Raw genomic sequence first — 15,286 nt, 5'->3', positions numbered from 1 at the left:
AATTGATAGCTGGTCAAAATATATCCGACCAACAAATAGAAATCAAACACAGCTTGGGGGCCAATCTATATACAAAATTATTTAAACTATAAAAGCAATTCATACAAAATTAATAACAATCGATGCCATTTTCTCTGCTCGTGTCAAACTGTCAGGCACTCAGCATTGTTGGAAAAACATATGCGAATAATAACAAATACTTAAAATAACTACGGCTGAAATACCGCTGACAATAATGAGTAAATGTGAAAAGTTGACCAATGAAAAAATGTCTGATTGCCATTGTTAAATATCGGTACACCCACGGCATTGTTGGATGCCAGGCTTTGTTCGAATGTCCTTTTTACTGGACAAGCCAGGCTGCCTCAGGATGAAATGTGTCAAATTGAAAGCACAAGTCAAGGCATTTCTTATAGTTATTTGCACATAAAAATATTAAAATTTTTGTTTGCCATGGGAGTATTACACTGTTGTAAGAAAATGTATTGAAATTCCTTTAATTTTATTTGTCACAAAACAAGCTGGTAACCTGCAATTAAAAATTTAATTAAATGCGGCTGGGCGAGCATGAAAAGGAGAATAGCCCACAAAGCTGAGGGAAAACATATTTCAATTAAATTGATTATAATTTTGTATATTTTATATTGACCAAATGATTGCTCGTTGTTGGGTTCCATGCAAATAATTGGAATATGTGCTTATATACATCAGCAAATATTGCCTGACAAATTATTTGTTTCCGGTTGCCTGGCTAAGTAATTAATCACCAAATAATTTGTTAATTTTAATTTACTATCTTCGCCCGTCCGCCTCCCTCTTCCCCTTTGTGCGCACACAAATAGAAGTGCATAAAACCAATTTATGCCTAGGCACCGTTAATTAAGATTTAATGCCCTACTAGCACTCAAAATCGAATCCTGCCACGCCCCCTTATCCCTTTTCTATTTGCCATTTTGTGTGCGTAATTAAGCGACAATAAGCATTTAATACACATTTTCTCTTACGCACACAATTGCAATTAGTTTCGGCGTGTGTGTGAGTTTGTGTGTTTTTGCCTTCGCCCTTAATGCCACGCCCATTAAGTACACACTCCGCCCAATTGCACACACACACACACACACACACCCCGATACAAACTGCCAGCAAACAACAACAAATTGTTGGCTAATTTGAGAGGCACCAAAATGCCGCCGCCTCCAATTGACATGGCTATACGGTTGTTATATAAATATATGCCTATATGTGGGAGTATATGTATATACATATACATTTATCAGCATGCCGATATGTCGTGTATATATGCCTGCAATTAAAAATTATCTGCCAGGCGGCATCGGACATAAAATACACTGCAAATTGGACAGGAAATTACGGATAACAAGGGGGCAAGGATATTCAAGGCTATTATTATTTTGGAAACGAAACTTAAATTCTGATAAATTTTATAAGCAAATTTAATCAGCACTATTTAATCTTTAATCGTAAAAAACTCAAAGTTTGCAATATTGGTTTTGCGTTTTAAAGCCCTTAAAGGTAGGCAATATTTTTGTAAGTTATCGATAAAGTCAGAAACTTTTGGAATTAACATAATTTTTTTTATTTCATTCAACATAGTTCTGGCATATTTAGCAGATTAAAATTTATATACTCTGGCACTGTATTAAAATAAATACAGAGCAGCATTTCCTTTACCACTGTATTCTCAAACGCATAGATAACTCTAAAAATCTATTCCGAGATAAGAAGCGAACAAAAGCTTCCGTTCTGGGTAATTCTTCGTCCATTGAAATGTTTAATCAGAGTTCCTTAATTTAACGGCTAGCAGTGTAATAAATTTTGCCCACATAATTTGTGCGTTTCCTTGGGGCTAATAGTTCGTAGTCGGGGGCAACTTGCATCAGATTAGTAATTATGTAAGGCCCACAAGCACACACACACACATAAGACCACGGATTCGCCCAATGAATCCCCATAAATCCGCGCATAAATACAAATTACACTGGCAGCCCAGCAATATCAATTTACTTGGGCGGTAGCGGGTTAAGGGGTCAAGTGGCAGCAGCCAAAGGTTAAATAAAAGCCCCATGCATAATGAAAAGCGTTTTGAGATGTCCTTTGGCTCGATGGTCATTACTTATGTTTTATGACATGCGGCTTAGGTTTTTATGCCCTCGGAATTTCTCTTAAGGCAAATCCAACATAAGTATATTAAAATAGAGAGAGATAGAGGCAGCATCTTAGCACTAATCACTGACTTAGTAACTAATGCACACCTGCGATTAATCCAATTACACAACATACATTGCAGACAATCATCCGCGAAATGAATCGACTGGGCATGATGGTCGACCTGTCGCACGTCTCCAAGGGTACGATGAGAGATGCCCTGGAGGTGAGCGAGGCACCTGTGATATTCTCACATTCCTCGGCCTACGAACTCTGCAACACGAGCCGGAACGTCCAGGACGATATCCTTCAGGCGCTGGCCAAGAACGGCGGCCTTGTTATGGTCAACTTCTACTCGAAGTTTCTCTCCTGCAGCGACAACTCAACCGTGCACGATGCAGTCGGTAAGTGAAACATTTTAAGGAGTATTTTTATGTTAATTATCATTTTCAATGCTTTCTTTAATTTTATGTTTATTAGTACTAGAAGGTCTTTCTTAAAAAGGTATTTTGTACTCCAAGCTTTAAAAAAAAATCTTTTAAAAACTGATTTCTGATTGAAAAAATATAAATCCTAAACTATATACATATATATCAAATGCAATCCTTGATAATATATAATTATGTTCCGATTTCTATGTACAATTCAGCAAAAAAATTTTTGTAATTTCTTTTATACCTTGCGAAATGCCTTTAAGGGAACTTTGCCCCATCCGAAATCAATCAAAACCAGTGACTTGGTCGCGGTTGGTCTTTGTTGTAGAGAATCCTGATTGTCAGGCCATTGTTTCAGTTAGTTCATTATTTCCTCTTCCCTTTTTTTTGCACTCTCTTTATCCCCTTTGGCAATGCCTCTGTTGTTCCCCTTTTCTATTCTGATTTTTGTGGCATGGCTTTTGACGAGCCATCAAAATGGCTCTCGTAATCACTTCCTGGATTCGCTGTCTTTCTTTGAGCCACCTCAGATGAAGCCCACTTTTTTTGGTTTACACAGAGAAAAATGTATTCTTTTTAATTATATTTAAACATTTTCTTTTTAATTTTCTATTTTTTAAACATTTTTGAATGTTGTAAAAAGATAAAGTATTAAAAACATAAGCATTCAAATTAATAATTAAATAAAATTCATTATAAACAAATAAAAAATTTTCTAAAATATATATTTTTTAAGTGCTGTAGTACGGCTCTAATGTCCCCTTCTTCACTCTCATTTCTTGCCTTTGTTTTTCCGGCGGCCGTGGACACATTTTCAAATTCGCGAACATTTTAATAACGCTGACTTATGGCGGCAAATACAACAACAATGACGGCGGACCTTTAACAATGGCCCTTAATGAACTTGACAACAAATGGCAACCCTGCCACCGGATATCCTTCTGCTGACCAACACACTCTCAACACACAGCGCATATTAATCACATTAAGCGAGTCGCCGGCATCGATCACGTTGGACTGGGCGCCGGCTACGATGGCATTAATTAGTAAGTAAAAGTCATTTATTTCACTTAAATTCACATTTCTCCCCTCTCTCTCTCTCTGCTCGATATTCACGTATATACGGGCAATATCCTCCAGGTGGTTTTGCATTTCTTTGCCTTTTGTTTTTTAAGTTATTAATTGATTATATTTAAGGCTCAGGACTTAACTTTGGCGTATTGCCAGAGCTGCGATGGATGTGGATAGACCGTTATTATTTTACCGCTCATTACGGGCACTTTTCTGCCATTTTCTTTTTTTCTGCCGGAGGTTTTCCACGAACAACTTGTGCAATCTGTTTACGAGGTTTTTAAGATAATTTAATGATCTCTCATCGGGAAAACGGACGATACAGTCAAGCCATAAAAGGTTATTAGCCATTAGATTGGGATCGAGAACTTATGATAGTCGTAAAAGGATTGAATTGGATAAATTATTTTCGTGAGAATAAAATGTTACCGAATGTTATGGCATCGTGAAAACTAACGAAGCCACTGCAATGAATATGGTAACATTTCTTGTTTAATAAATAAGCCAACTAAATCGGAAATCATGTATTAAAAGTTCTTTAATTAAAAGTAAATATCCTATAAATAAATCTGTATTTAAATAGTCTCCCATACTAAAGCTGCCATTAAATCACTTGCTAATCAGCTGGAATTTCGACCAACTAAAATTTAAAGCCCGTCCCAATTAGCAGGACCAAAATGTTCGTTCATTACCTCAATGAGAATGGCCCACTTGCAGCCGTCAAGAGTATCCTTTTTCACCGCTCTCATCATCATTGCCACATCGGCATCATCAACGTCATTCGTCTTCATTATCGTTGTAATTATTCCCGTGATGCTGGGGCAGAATGCATTTGCATAGATTTCCATTTCATTGCATCGTGGTGGACACAATGCGAAAACAAACAAAATGTTGAAGCCCAAATTTTGATAAACCTACCTGTCGTCCGCCCCAAAATTTCCATCTCCCTTGGCTGTTTTTGATTTAAATATTTTGAGTACATGGCCAAAAATGAGCATATGAGCTCGATTCCTAACCAAAAATAACAACAAGGACAGCACCAAAAAATGTCCATGTAAATCAATTTCCACCAAAATGAACTTCATTTTGTTTTGGTTTTCAGGGCGACGCGACCACAGAAATGTTTTTGAGGTATATTTCGGGGAGAGAGTTGGAAGAGAACTCCAATAAAAACAAGAAAACTGAAATTTGTATATTTGAATATTTATGGGGCAATTGCCTGGGTACCAAAAATACGAAACAAACATGAGCATGACACAATAAATAATCTAAAATTCTATAAAATTACTAAATGTCAAATGGTCTCGTTCCGGTTCGCGTCAAACCGCATGGTAAATGTGCAGAGGAACATACCTAATAAATCGAATTTCCATTCTATAGGCTTCGTTGGGCTTCTCCCCCCTCAGGACACCTGCCCAATTTTATTGAGGTTTGTTTATTTAATTAAATTGTCATTACTTCGAATGATGATTTTTGTCGTAATATTGGAAATTGAATTTAAGTTTTGGTCATCGAAAGCCACAAATGAGTGCAATTAATTCGGCAAAAACAACCTTGCCGGCGCACTCGAATCGAGAAATTGAAAATGGCAAAAGCCAATTCAAGTTAAAAGGACATAAATTGTTTTGCTCGCCGCAGTTGTTATGGTTTATTTTTTGGGAATACTTGTTTTCTATTATCTTTACAGGGTGTCGCAGTCCTTGCTCTTTGTATTAGTCGAATAATTGAATACTTAAAAACAAAATAAAAATATTTAAAATATATTGTTTCTATAATGATCGGAATATGGAATGTCACACCTCGTTGAGCTTGTTATTAAAACTCCAATCGACTGACATTTTTCTAGGACATCACCCTATATATTTTATCTTAACTCTAATACTATCCCATATTTCTGCTGTTTGTGTCATTTAAATCGTGTTTGGCCTAAACGCCTGCACATAAAACTAAATTATTATTTATTTGTTCGAATGCCTGTTCATAAAATATGATTACCGAGCACTTGAGCGTTCGGCCAGCAAAATGTTTATTTATTATTTATTTTCCTTTGTGTGCTATTCATTATTTATTTGTTTTTCTCTGCTGCTTGACTCAATGCGACTTTATTACGCCCAGAATGTCCTGCACACGAGTTGTTTTGCCTTTGGCCCTGCCCTGCCTTTGATTTGCTTATTCAATTTGGTTTCTGTATGTGCTGCACGAAAATTAAATTTAATTGTGCGGAGAGATTTTTTGAAATATATGTACTCTGAACGGAGAAGGGAAGAGAGAGATGGGGAGGAGCTGAACACATTATGACCATTATTTATAATCCGAGAAAATAAACTAATATTTTTCAATGTTGAATTGTGCTTTTTAGTACCCCCAAAGGACTGGAGGATGTATCTTCATATCCGACTCTATTTGCTGAACTTCTTGGTGGCGGTTGGACAATTGATGAGCTGACCAAATTAGCCGGCGGTAATTTCCTTCGAGTTATGCAGCAGGTGGAAAAACTAAGGGATGACAAAAAGGCGGCGGGCGTTAAGCCCTTCGAGGATCATCCCAATTTCCGCACGGATGACCCCTACAATTGTACATCCAGCTAATTGAGCACTGGAACCAAACACACTGAGGTTGTACCAGAGATGCCGGGGAAGTCCCCAAAATCATAAGCCAAATCGATTGAGCTCCTGCTTCATATGTATAGTGAATAAACTTATGTAGCAAATTTATAAATATATAATATATAAGTTTGGCTAAAATACGGCTTACATATGTACGATTTGTATAAGCTTTAAATATTTAACTTTAAGATAAATAGATATGCCTACTTATTTGGCTGAAGAAATAATTTCCCCTTTCCCTGATAATCCAATCGAATTTCTTTTCATTTTGGTGACAATCTACAGACTGCCAAGAATAAACAAAATAATTATAAATTGCACAAGAAACCCACACAAATTTTCTGTAAAACTAATTTCCTTTCAATCCAGAATCAATATCAAAACCAAGACTATTTTATCTCATCTTCAACTGGACCAACCTCATTTCCTTGCCGCTGAAGTTTTTAATTTTTCCACTAATTTACACGAAAACTACATATCAAGTATGTAATAAACTAAGATATTTAATTATATATGAAACTTATTTAATTTATTGCATTCAAATCCAATGCAAAATACTTGTGAGTGGGAAAGCATACACTTAAAAAACCAAATGAGTAAAATATTTAAATAAATCTTAGGAGAAAATATGAAGTAAATGTAAATACTTTAGTTCCAGCTAAGGGCGGGACATTAATTATATGTTTAATTAAATTTTAAGCAGTTCGAGCGAGTAAGAACTGAAAGAATGAATAGCGTAATAAATACTAAATTAGTACGTAAGCCAGTATGTGGGCGTGGCACTGCCTGCTACACAATAAATTGTAAATAAATTCCAAACGGAATAAGTATTAGAAATAATTTATAATACTATATACTCGATGAACATATAGAAGTCACAATTTTCCAGCATACATTTTCCCCTACACTCCCAAATAGATCTTGCCGCTCTGCCAGTCAGTCTCTCTGTACCTTCTAAACAAAAAGAAAACACAAGAAAATCTAGTAAAATGCGTCTAGACTAAGTAAACAAATTATACATACTAAACCAATTATTGCTAGCCGAAAGTCGAAAACCAAAAACCGAAAAACCCAAGACAAAATCAATAATTGTACATTTTTCTAACCCAAAACCGAATAATATATATAAACAATTCTCTACATATATAATATATATATATGAAAATCTATTGTTACGTTTTGTACGATTTTGTATGTATATATAGCATTTTTACCTATGCTCTGATTTGTATGATCATTATATAGTTTTCTAGCAAACAATTCAAGCGTATTATTGTACTGGGTCTGATGAGCAGAGAGTTGTTGGTAATCACTTAGTTCTTAGACTGGCCTGGAAGGCCGAAAATAAATATCTGTAAAGTTTATACATATACGAATATGCCTAGTTATAGAAATTAAAACGAACTAACATAGAAAGACATGCATATATACACTGAAACTCGATTCTCCCAATGTCTTTTCATTTGATTGACTTCTCTTTTTTTAGTTTGAAATTTAAACTGAAACCAACACACAATCTCAGAAACTCATATGTAAAACCAAATTGTAGTTAAAAACTTGAAAATGGTAAAATGTTTAGCAAATAAAACTAAAAAGGCAAACAAAATGAAGTAAAAATAAAAACAATTAAAGAAATACCAGTTGTTTTATTTTTAATTATGGAGATATTCATTTTAACTTGGCATAACTTTGATGAGAAAAAATTATACAAATTTTGAATTTCCGCGGGCTATTACGCCAAAAACGCGTTAGAGTATATATAGCCCACGACTTTTCGGTATGTATAATAATTTGTACAGAATAAAATTTTTTATACCGAATAACGCTAAGATATACTAAAACTATCGCCAACAAACATACTGATATAATACCAAAACCATATGACCTTTTACAGTCATGGTCACACAATTTCATAAAATTCACAAATAACAAAATTTCGTTTAGGAACTTTACCACAAAGAATAAAAAACACAACAGCCAGTGCATGATTGCCGATTTAAGGACTTTAGGTACCCACTGCCAAATCGAATGGCTTCAGAGGAGCGGGATGGGGATTATGTTCTCCAGTTGCATCCCGAGGAAATCAGGGAAAATGATGGACAACTGCCCAAGGAAATCCAGCGATGTTCTGGTCTAGATTATAACGATTTTTTCTGGCGTTATATGCACAAGAATTTTCCGGTTATCATAACCGACGTATCCAACGACTGGGAATGCCAGAACTGGACTGTACTCCAGGAATCTCGGGATCTCAACTTCAATCCGAGTGCATCTTCCATTAACTTTGACTACCTCAAAAGCAAGATCACCAATTGCCCGGTTCCAGTCGCCGATTGTAACTCATCGTACTTTAATAGCCATACTAAACTGGAGCTGAACTTTTACGATTACCTGGATAAATGGAAAAACGGACTTGAAAATCAATTACCATCATCGTTGGAAGTCAATAGTAATGTAAGTCCCAGAAGCAGGGACAATCTCTACCTCAAAGACTGGCATCTGGCTGCCCAAATGCCAGACTATAACTTCTACAAGGTGCCTAAGTATTTTGCCTCTGATTGGCTCAACGAACAACTTATTGATCAAAAGAGGGACGATTACCGATTCGTGTATATGGGACCCAAGAACTCATGGTAAATGGTCAACTTAATGATACATTTTTTCTCAAACTATATCCTATTTTCAGGACCTCCTATCATGCGGATGTGTTTGGCTCCTTCAGTTGGTCCACTAATATTGTGGGTCTTAAAAAATGGTTAATAATGCCCCCAGGAGAAGAGCTCAAACTGAACGATCGCTTGGGAAATCCACCATTCAGCATAGACGAAAAATTGTTAGATGAACACAATGTCCGATATTACACCATCAACCAGCGGGCTAATGAAGCAGTTTTTGTGCCCAGTGGTTGGTTCCACCAGGTGTGGAATCTAACGGACACCATATCGATTAATCACAACTGGTTCAATGCCTGCAATATATCCATGGTTTGGCAAAACCTCAGGAACAACTTGAAAGCCGTGTGCGAAGAGATCTCCGACTGCCAGCAGATGGATAATTTTGAGGCCCACTGCCAGACAATGCTGAGGGCCAGCTTTGGCATCAACTACCTCGATTTTATAGAACTTCTGGAGTATATAGCCACTCGCCGATTGGCTGAGGAAACCACCAAATTTTTACTATTTGATAGCTACAGAATGAATCATTATCATGTGCAATACGATCTCGAGTGTTTAAGGCATATTACGAAGACATTGACAGAGGATCCAACTATTCAACGTAGTCCCCTTCAATTAGAAGACCGCTGCCATCAATTGCTCGCCCGATTGAAACTTTAGTAATAGCACATGGAAAAGGCCTTGGCATATTTTTATACCAAACTTGTATTCATATACAACCGATAGTCGTAATATTTTAATACAGACATTTAAAAACCAACTACTCGCCGCCGGGCCAGGTGAATTCTCCTTTGGTGGGTTTCGTTCTCAGCCAAAGACATTGGTCAATGACTTTGAAGCCCAGCTTGCTAAACATCCCGGATGAAGGTTTATTCAAGTGTCCTACCAAAGCCATCACATCGTGACCTTGTTCCGCAAGGCGGTAAGAGATTTCTCTAGTCACCACACTGCCAAATCCCCTACGTTTGTGGGAGTCTTTCACTTGTAGAGCTCCCAAGTATCCGCCTTGTAATCTGAAATATTTTTCATTAGATAATAGGATTATAGAATTATATATGACTCGCCTGATGCACCAGGCCACCAGCTCTTGGGAATCTTTCTGATACAATCCAACACTGACGCACATCCGAATCTGTCTCTCTATAAAGAACAGAGATCCCAAATGATGATTGGGCCACTCTTCGTTGACCAGAGGAGCGTCTGCCACGCTCAAAGATCTTAAGGTAAATCCTGCTGGTGGTCTAAATAAAGAAAGACTTATAGAAGAGTTCCTTAGAGAAAACAAAAGTGATAATCCTTACTCAACCCTCAGCTTGAGAGCATCCGCTGCCTTCATATAAAATAAGTCAGTGGGGTCTCTAAACACTATGTCTAACTTTTTGGACTCGACAATACTATCCAAGGCATCAATATGTCTGAAAGGCACAGAGCTACACTTTAAACCCGTCGACCAGTCTAGTAAATCCAAAGCTTTTCGAACCAGACCATTCGTGTTGTTTAAACTGCCCACAAATAGTTGATAGCGATCCTAAAATATGACTCGTTCACTTAGTTTGTGGATTACATAGAAAAATCAATAATATATGTGTATAACTCACGACTATAACAAAAAGAGCGTCATCTCTGGCCTGTTTTATATTCAAAGTATATGCTTGCAAGTGCTTAATTTCTGGTTGTTTCTTCAGAAATTCTATGAAATTATCCAGGCAGTAATATTCTTGGCAAAACTTGGGCCAGTTCTGTTTGTAAAGCCCTTGGAAATTCTTGAGATCCGGTAAACCAATAACCTCCAATAGAGCGGACATTTTAGTCAAGCGTAACAACCTTCACGATCAAATAACTCAGCAAGAGTAAATTGCATATTGCGTTTGCTGTGATTAAATCATTCAGCTTGTCAAGCAGCTTCTACATTTCTCTTTTAAGAACTCTCTCGACGTCATTAGAATCTCTCTTATATATTCTCTTAAGACTAACCCAAACACTTTTTGCACATCAAAAACAAACCAAATGGATATATTGCACATATATATATCTTGTTCATCTACAAACAAGATCTTTAATCTTATCTATCCAAAACTGACGCTTCTGTTATAAGCCAATGACACTGATCGTTGATCTTGAAGCCCAATTTTTTAAACAGCCCTAAGGATGCATTGTTTTCTGGAATTACTTCGGTGATTATATCGCGACCCAGGAGAGCTTCTCGCCTGGAGAACTCTTTAACAATCATAACACCAAATCCCCTGCGTTTGTAGGTTGGTTTCACTTGCAGGACGGCCAATAAACCATCCTGTGCCCTATTCAAAAAGGGTGATAAGAATGTGTTTATAAAAATTATTTTTTAAATGTTTACCTAATACACCAGGCCACGAGTTCATTGTCTTCGTCCTTATACAAGCCCACGCTAGTGCTAAAAACAATTTGGCGTGCAATAAAGGAAAGGCTTCCTTGTTCACTCCACTCCCAATGATCGTCAATCACTTGAGCATCGGCCACACTTACTGATCTTAAGGAAAAGCCAGCTGGTGGTCTGCAAAAACGTATAAAAAGTTGAAAAATATAAATGTTTATACATTTTGGTACACACTTACTCCACTTGAAAATGTAGAGCCTCTTCTTTGTTCAAAATCATAGAGTAGGTGACACTATTGAGATACATTTTTAGTTTTTTGGCCTGAATAATATCTGTAGCAACTTTGAAGTATCTTTTTGGCATGGAGGAGAATTGTTCGCCACCTAAGAAGTCCAATTTGAGTAGGGATTCTTTCAGAAGGCTCTGGGATCTTTCCGCTTCCAAGGAGCCCACAAAAATTTGCCAATGATCCTTAACGATTCACATAGAAAATCACTATTACACAAATTTAAGATTAATATAACACATTTCATACCACGATTACAAATAAACCGAGTTCCAGATTGGGAAGGGTGTAAACGCTTACACCCTCCAGTTGGGGATTCTTTTTATGAAGTTCCAGAAAAGTATCCAGGCAATAGTACTCTTTACAGTATTTTGGCCAATCCCGGATGTAAACACCCTTGAGATCCTCTAGTTTTTTGATACCGACTTGCTTTAGATCATCCATCTTACAAACTGATACCTAGAAACCGGTTGTGATTGCATTTATACGCTTTATTTATCTGTCTTGCACTTTATGGATGTTTGTTAGTTTAGCCCTTGTGCACATTTCCGTATCACTATTTGCTGTCTGACTAAATTAATCCGATCATCTCTGTTCATGTTGATCCATTAGCTTAGCTGACTTGATTCGTTGCCAGGCCAAATTATTGGACCAGCATGAGTCGATTGATCATGGGTAACTGCTTACTTCGGCGATTAGTATATGGGTACTTAGTAAGTACTACTTACAAAACTGATCAGTGTTTGAAATTAGACCTTTTTTAGGACAGATCTGTGCTTTGTCAGCAAAAGATCAAATATACGATAAAACAGTTTTTTTTTTATTTTGCCCTTTTTTCGTTCAATTTTTTATTTTTCATATGTTTATGCACTTTACTATGATTTGAACTTTATGGCATTGATTTTTTTTATCAAGTTTAAGTGAAATTAAACAGACCCTTTCATTGGATTTTAAAAGAAAGTTATAAAACTTCAACATTATGATTCTATAAAACACATATTCTAATCATGCGAGACAACCTTTCCGATCAAATAACCGATCAAAAATGGATAAAACTATTGGCTTAAAGGTGATTAAATCAGTAAAATAATGAGCTTCTTTTTCTGTTCTCTTAATTTTGTTACATTGTCTTGTATGGTTTCTCTTAAGAGTTTAATCTTAGCCATTTATATGCAGAAAAACAAAAGATTTCTGATTAGCACTCCCTTTATCTAATCCATTTAGGGCTTTCTGTCGTCAGTCAGGAACACTGATTGTTAATCCTGAAGCCCACTTCCTGGAAAAGGGTCAACGATGTCTTGTTTTCTGGAACAATTTCTGTGATGATATCGCGTCACAGGATAGCCTCTCGTCTTAAGATTTCCTTCACAATCACAGCGGCCAATCCTCTGCGTTTGTAAAAGTCCTTAATTTGCAGAACAGCAAGTAAGCCATCTTGCGATCTTTTCAAATTAGGCTTTTAAGTAGATATTCATCGGTTTTATTTTAAAATAACCATATAATCGTATACACCAAGTTTGGAGTTCATTGCCTTCGTCCTTGTACAAGCCCACAAAATTTGACATTGAATGAAAGGTAAGGAACCTGGTTCATTCCAATCCCTACAACCATCTATCATTTCAGCATCGTCAACTCGTAAAGATCTTAGAGAAAATTCAGTTGGTTGACTAAAAATGTATAAATAAGATTTTAAATATTATATCGCAGAATTGATTTTAAGATAATTCATTTTAAATTGATTTTATACAACTTTGTAACTCGTATCTTTTAGGTAAAGAGGGAAATTTATCACCCCTAAACAAGTCCTGTTGTAGTAGGGATTCCATTAGAAGAGTTTCTGACCTTTCACTTTTCAAAAAGCCAACAAAAATTAAACACATTTCCATATCTCTAGTTTCTGTCTAACTTTATTCATTGTTTGGCCAAGATATCTGACCACCTCTTTTCGGCTTAATCATGCTCCAGTGGTAGTGCTCGCCGTGTTGCAATTTAAAATTTAGTTTTTCGAATACACGGCAAGCAGCGGTATTATTCATGTTGACCAGGGCGGTAATATCCTGCTGAAGATCGATGGCAATAGCTTTGGAAATGGCGGCAGCAACTACTAAACCAAGACCACGTCGTTGATGGGTTTCGAGTACTTCTAAAGCTCCGAGAAAACCGCTTTGGAGTCTTTAAAAGAAAATGGGTTTTCAGATTAATCAATCATTTTACAGAATATGACCTACCTCAAGCACCAGGCACATAATGAATTCGATTCCTTATCGTACAATCCCACATTTGTATTGTAAGATATAAGCATTTGAATGAGTTTTAGGGAACCGGGATGACGAGCTGACCACAGATCGTTTATGAGATCTGCATGTTCCAAACGCACTTTATCCAGATAGTAGCCCTCGGGGCAATTGATTTGAAAATTCCCAGCCTCCTGGTAGGTCAAACTATACATAATGGTATTCATTTCACGATCAATCTGAAGATCAAGATCCGCAACAAGTTCCTTATAGATTTTATGATGGGTCTCATGGATGGCGCTGACCTTGAAGCCGCCCGACCAATCCAACAAATTCAGCGCTACTTTCAGTTCGGGTTTCTGCTTACTTAAGTTACTAAAAAATAACTGATAGCGATGCTAAAAAATGTATTTTTTAGAGATACAAATTCATTTACATCTGTTAATCATTTTTATATACCACCAATATAAACAATCCGTCGCTTTTCCAATCATTATTTATGGTATAGAAGTTAAGATGTTTTAAAGTAGGATTTTGGTGTAACCATCTCAAATAATTATCCAGCCAAAAGTAGCCGACACAGTTAGTGGGCCAATCCTTCAGATACAGCTTTTGGAGATCCTTCAGATCGTCTTTATCTGTGATTTTCGTCAGCTGTTCCATTGTTGCCATGCCGGGGAGAAACACTACACTAAACACTTTCGTTGTGAATTCTCTCTCTTGTTTTCAAATTGTTTTTGATAAGCCAAACAGATTGTTATACACTCACATATAAGCATACTTTAACTTTGTGATATCGTTTGTAACATTACAATATATATTTATATATACAATATGATTTACTATCCATTTTAAATCAATATTTTTAAGGACTTCGAATTTTTTATTTTTTACAAGAGTATAAAAATATTCGTCTTTTTAATTTTATGATCTACAGCAGGTGCTGTAAGACCTGAATGTGATAATGAAAAAACGATAGATAAGCAAATAAATACTGAAAAAAATATTTACGATTTCCTGTTATTCAAGTACTAATTTTATTAACACAGAGTTGAATAAATTTGAATAAAATTAAACTAAAATTTGCACTTTTTTGAATACTTTTTTTGTGATTCTAATATTAGACGTAATATAAGAAGAACAAATTTTAAGCAATTAAAATTAATTACAAGTTTTTAAATTATTTTTGTTTCTAAAGGATTTACTTAAACATTCATATTAAAAATATATTTTAAAAGTTACTAACTGATCTTAGTTCTATGAGTTATTATAATAGCACTTACATATAACACTATATTCTATAGTAAGATTTGGGCTTCAGTCCCTGCTAAAAGTGTACTAACCGACGAATATTATCCAAGTTCACAACCTGCCGAATAACATCAACAACCCTATTCAAGTTTTACACCCGCCAGCTTGCCTTTTTTAGTGCATTTTTATTAGGTCGCAGTATCAATTCCA

The 15,286-nt window shown here is 36.1% G+C and overlaps 5 protein-coding genes across 6 annotated transcripts in view; 2 read left to right on the top strand and 3 right to left on the bottom strand.

Moving 5' to 3' along the window:
- The window catches only part of LOC108105666, a 121,454-nt gene extending 113,553 nt beyond the window's left edge, over nucleotides 1–7,901 (top strand). The window contains exons 13-15 of the mRNA XM_017212365.2: nucleotides 2,309–2,570; nucleotides 3,571–3,646; nucleotides 6,031–7,901. Of these exons, the coding sequence (XP_017067854.1) occupies nucleotides 2,309–2,570; nucleotides 3,571–3,646; nucleotides 6,031–6,259 (567 nt within the window). The 3' untranslated portion in view covers nucleotides 6,260–7,901. The remainder of the gene's footprint in view (nucleotides 1–2,308; nucleotides 2,571–3,570; nucleotides 3,647–6,030) is intronic.
- Nucleotides 7,902–8,176: 275 nt separating this feature from the next.
- On the top strand, nucleotides 8,177–9,712 carry LOC108105701 (2-oxoglutarate and iron-dependent oxygenase JMJD4 homolog). Its single transcript, XM_017212411.2, has 2 exons — nucleotides 8,177–8,910; nucleotides 8,964–9,712. The coding sequence occupies exons 1-2, from the start codon at nucleotides 8,306–8,308 to the stop codon at nucleotides 9,610–9,612; spliced, it is 1,254 nt and encodes a 417-aa protein (XP_017067900.2). The 5' UTR covers nucleotides 8,177–8,305; the 3' UTR covers nucleotides 9,613–9,712.
- LOC108105704 lies at nucleotides 9,642–10,807 on the bottom strand. Its single transcript, XM_017212415.2, has 4 exons — nucleotides 10,551–10,807; nucleotides 10,254–10,480; nucleotides 10,017–10,193; nucleotides 9,642–9,965 (listed from the first exon to the last, which is right to left on the bottom strand). Exons 1-4 carry the CDS (start codon nucleotides 10,755–10,757, stop codon nucleotides 9,713–9,715), a joined length of 864 nt encoding a protein of 287 aa, XP_017067904.2. The 5' UTR covers nucleotides 10,758–10,807; the 3' UTR covers nucleotides 9,642–9,712.
- Nucleotides 10,808–10,964: 157 nt separating this feature from the next.
- On the bottom strand, nucleotides 10,965–12,820 carry LOC108105702. Of its 2 annotated transcripts, none has more exons than XR_005993751.1 (4): nucleotides 12,320–12,820; nucleotides 11,841–12,050; nucleotides 11,306–11,776; nucleotides 10,965–11,249 (listed from the first exon to the last, which is right to left on the bottom strand). XR_005993751.1 is itself a non-coding variant. In XM_041818430.1 (4 exons), the coding sequence occupies exons 1-4, from the start codon at nucleotides 12,033–12,035 to the stop codon at nucleotides 11,015–11,017; spliced, it is 840 nt and encodes a 279-aa protein (XP_041674364.1). In that variant the 5' UTR covers nucleotides 12,036–12,240; the 3' UTR covers nucleotides 10,965–11,014. The 2 variants fall into 2 exon arrangements, 1 of the variants encoding a protein (XP_041674364.1); XM_041818430.1 differs by lacking the exon at nucleotides 12,320–12,820 and having other exon boundaries at nucleotides 11,306–11,482; nucleotides 11,544–11,776; nucleotides 11,841–12,240.
- Nucleotides 12,821–13,086: 266 nt separating this feature from the next.
- Nucleotides 13,087–14,647, bottom strand: LOC108105703. The gene is made up of 3 exons (XM_017212414.2): nucleotides 14,285–14,647; nucleotides 13,820–14,223; nucleotides 13,087–13,763 (listed from the first exon to the last, which is right to left on the bottom strand). Exons 1-3 carry the CDS (start codon nucleotides 14,495–14,497, stop codon nucleotides 13,499–13,501), a joined length of 882 nt encoding a protein of 293 aa, XP_017067903.2. The 5' UTR covers nucleotides 14,498–14,647; the 3' UTR covers nucleotides 13,087–13,498.
- Between the last annotated feature and the right edge of the window lie 639 nt (nucleotides 14,648–15,286).

Source organism: Drosophila eugracilis, unplaced genomic scaffold (genome assembly GCF_018153835.1).
Source record: "Drosophila eugracilis isolate 14026-0451.02 unplaced genomic scaffold, ASM1815383v1 contig_1197, whole genome shotgun sequence".
Lineage (NCBI taxonomy): Eukaryota > Metazoa > Arthropoda > Insecta > Diptera > Drosophilidae > Drosophila > Drosophila eugracilis.
This window is presented reverse-complemented; position numbering and strand designations above follow the sequence as displayed.

Excerpts from the sequence above, each read along its gene's own strand:
- LOC108105704 (XM_017212415.2), bottom strand. The coding sequence starts at position 10,757 with ATGTCCGCTCTATTGGAGGTTATTGGTTTACCGGATCTCAAGAATTTC. Across the intron at positions 10,481-10,550 it reads ACGCTCTTTTTGTTATAGTC|GATCGCTATCAACTATTTGT; the intron begins GTGAGTTATACA and ends GTCATATTTTAG. Across the intron at positions 10,194-10,253 it reads GCTCTCAAGCTGAGGGTTGA|ACCACCAGCAGGATTTACCT; the intron begins GTAAGGATTATC and ends TTCTTTATTTAG.
- LOC108105703 (XM_017212414.2), bottom strand. The coding sequence starts at position 14,497 with ATGGCAACAATGGAACAGCTGACGAAAATCACAGATAAAGACGATCTG. Across the intron at positions 14,224-14,284 it reads ACGGATTGTTTATATTGGTG|CATCGCTATCAGTTATTTTT; the intron begins GTATATAAAAAT and ends TACATTTTTTAG. Across the intron at positions 13,764-13,819 it reads TTATGTGCCTGGTGCTTGAG|ACTCCAAAGCGGTTTTCTCG; the intron begins GTAGGTCATATT and ends TTTCTTTTAAAG.
- LOC108105701 (XM_017212411.2), top strand. The coding sequence starts at position 8,306 with ATGGCTTCAGAGGAGCGGGATGGGGATTATGTTCTCCAGTTGCATCCC. Across the intron at positions 8,911-8,963 it reads ATGGGACCCAAGAACTCATG|GACCTCCTATCATGCGGATG; the intron begins GTAAATGGTCAA and ends TCCTATTTTCAG.
- LOC108105702 (XM_041818430.1), bottom strand. The coding sequence starts at position 12,035 with ATGGATGATCTAAAGCAAGTCGGTATCAAAAAACTAGAGGATCTCAAG. Across the intron at positions 11,777-11,840 it reads TCGGTTTATTTGTAATCGTG|GATCATTGGCAAATTTTTGT; the intron begins GTATGAAATGTG and ends TGAATCGTTAAG. Across the intron at positions 11,250-11,305 it reads CTCGTGGCCTGGTGTATTAG|GGCACAGGATGGTTTATTGG; the intron begins GTAAACATTTAA and ends CTTTTTGAATAG.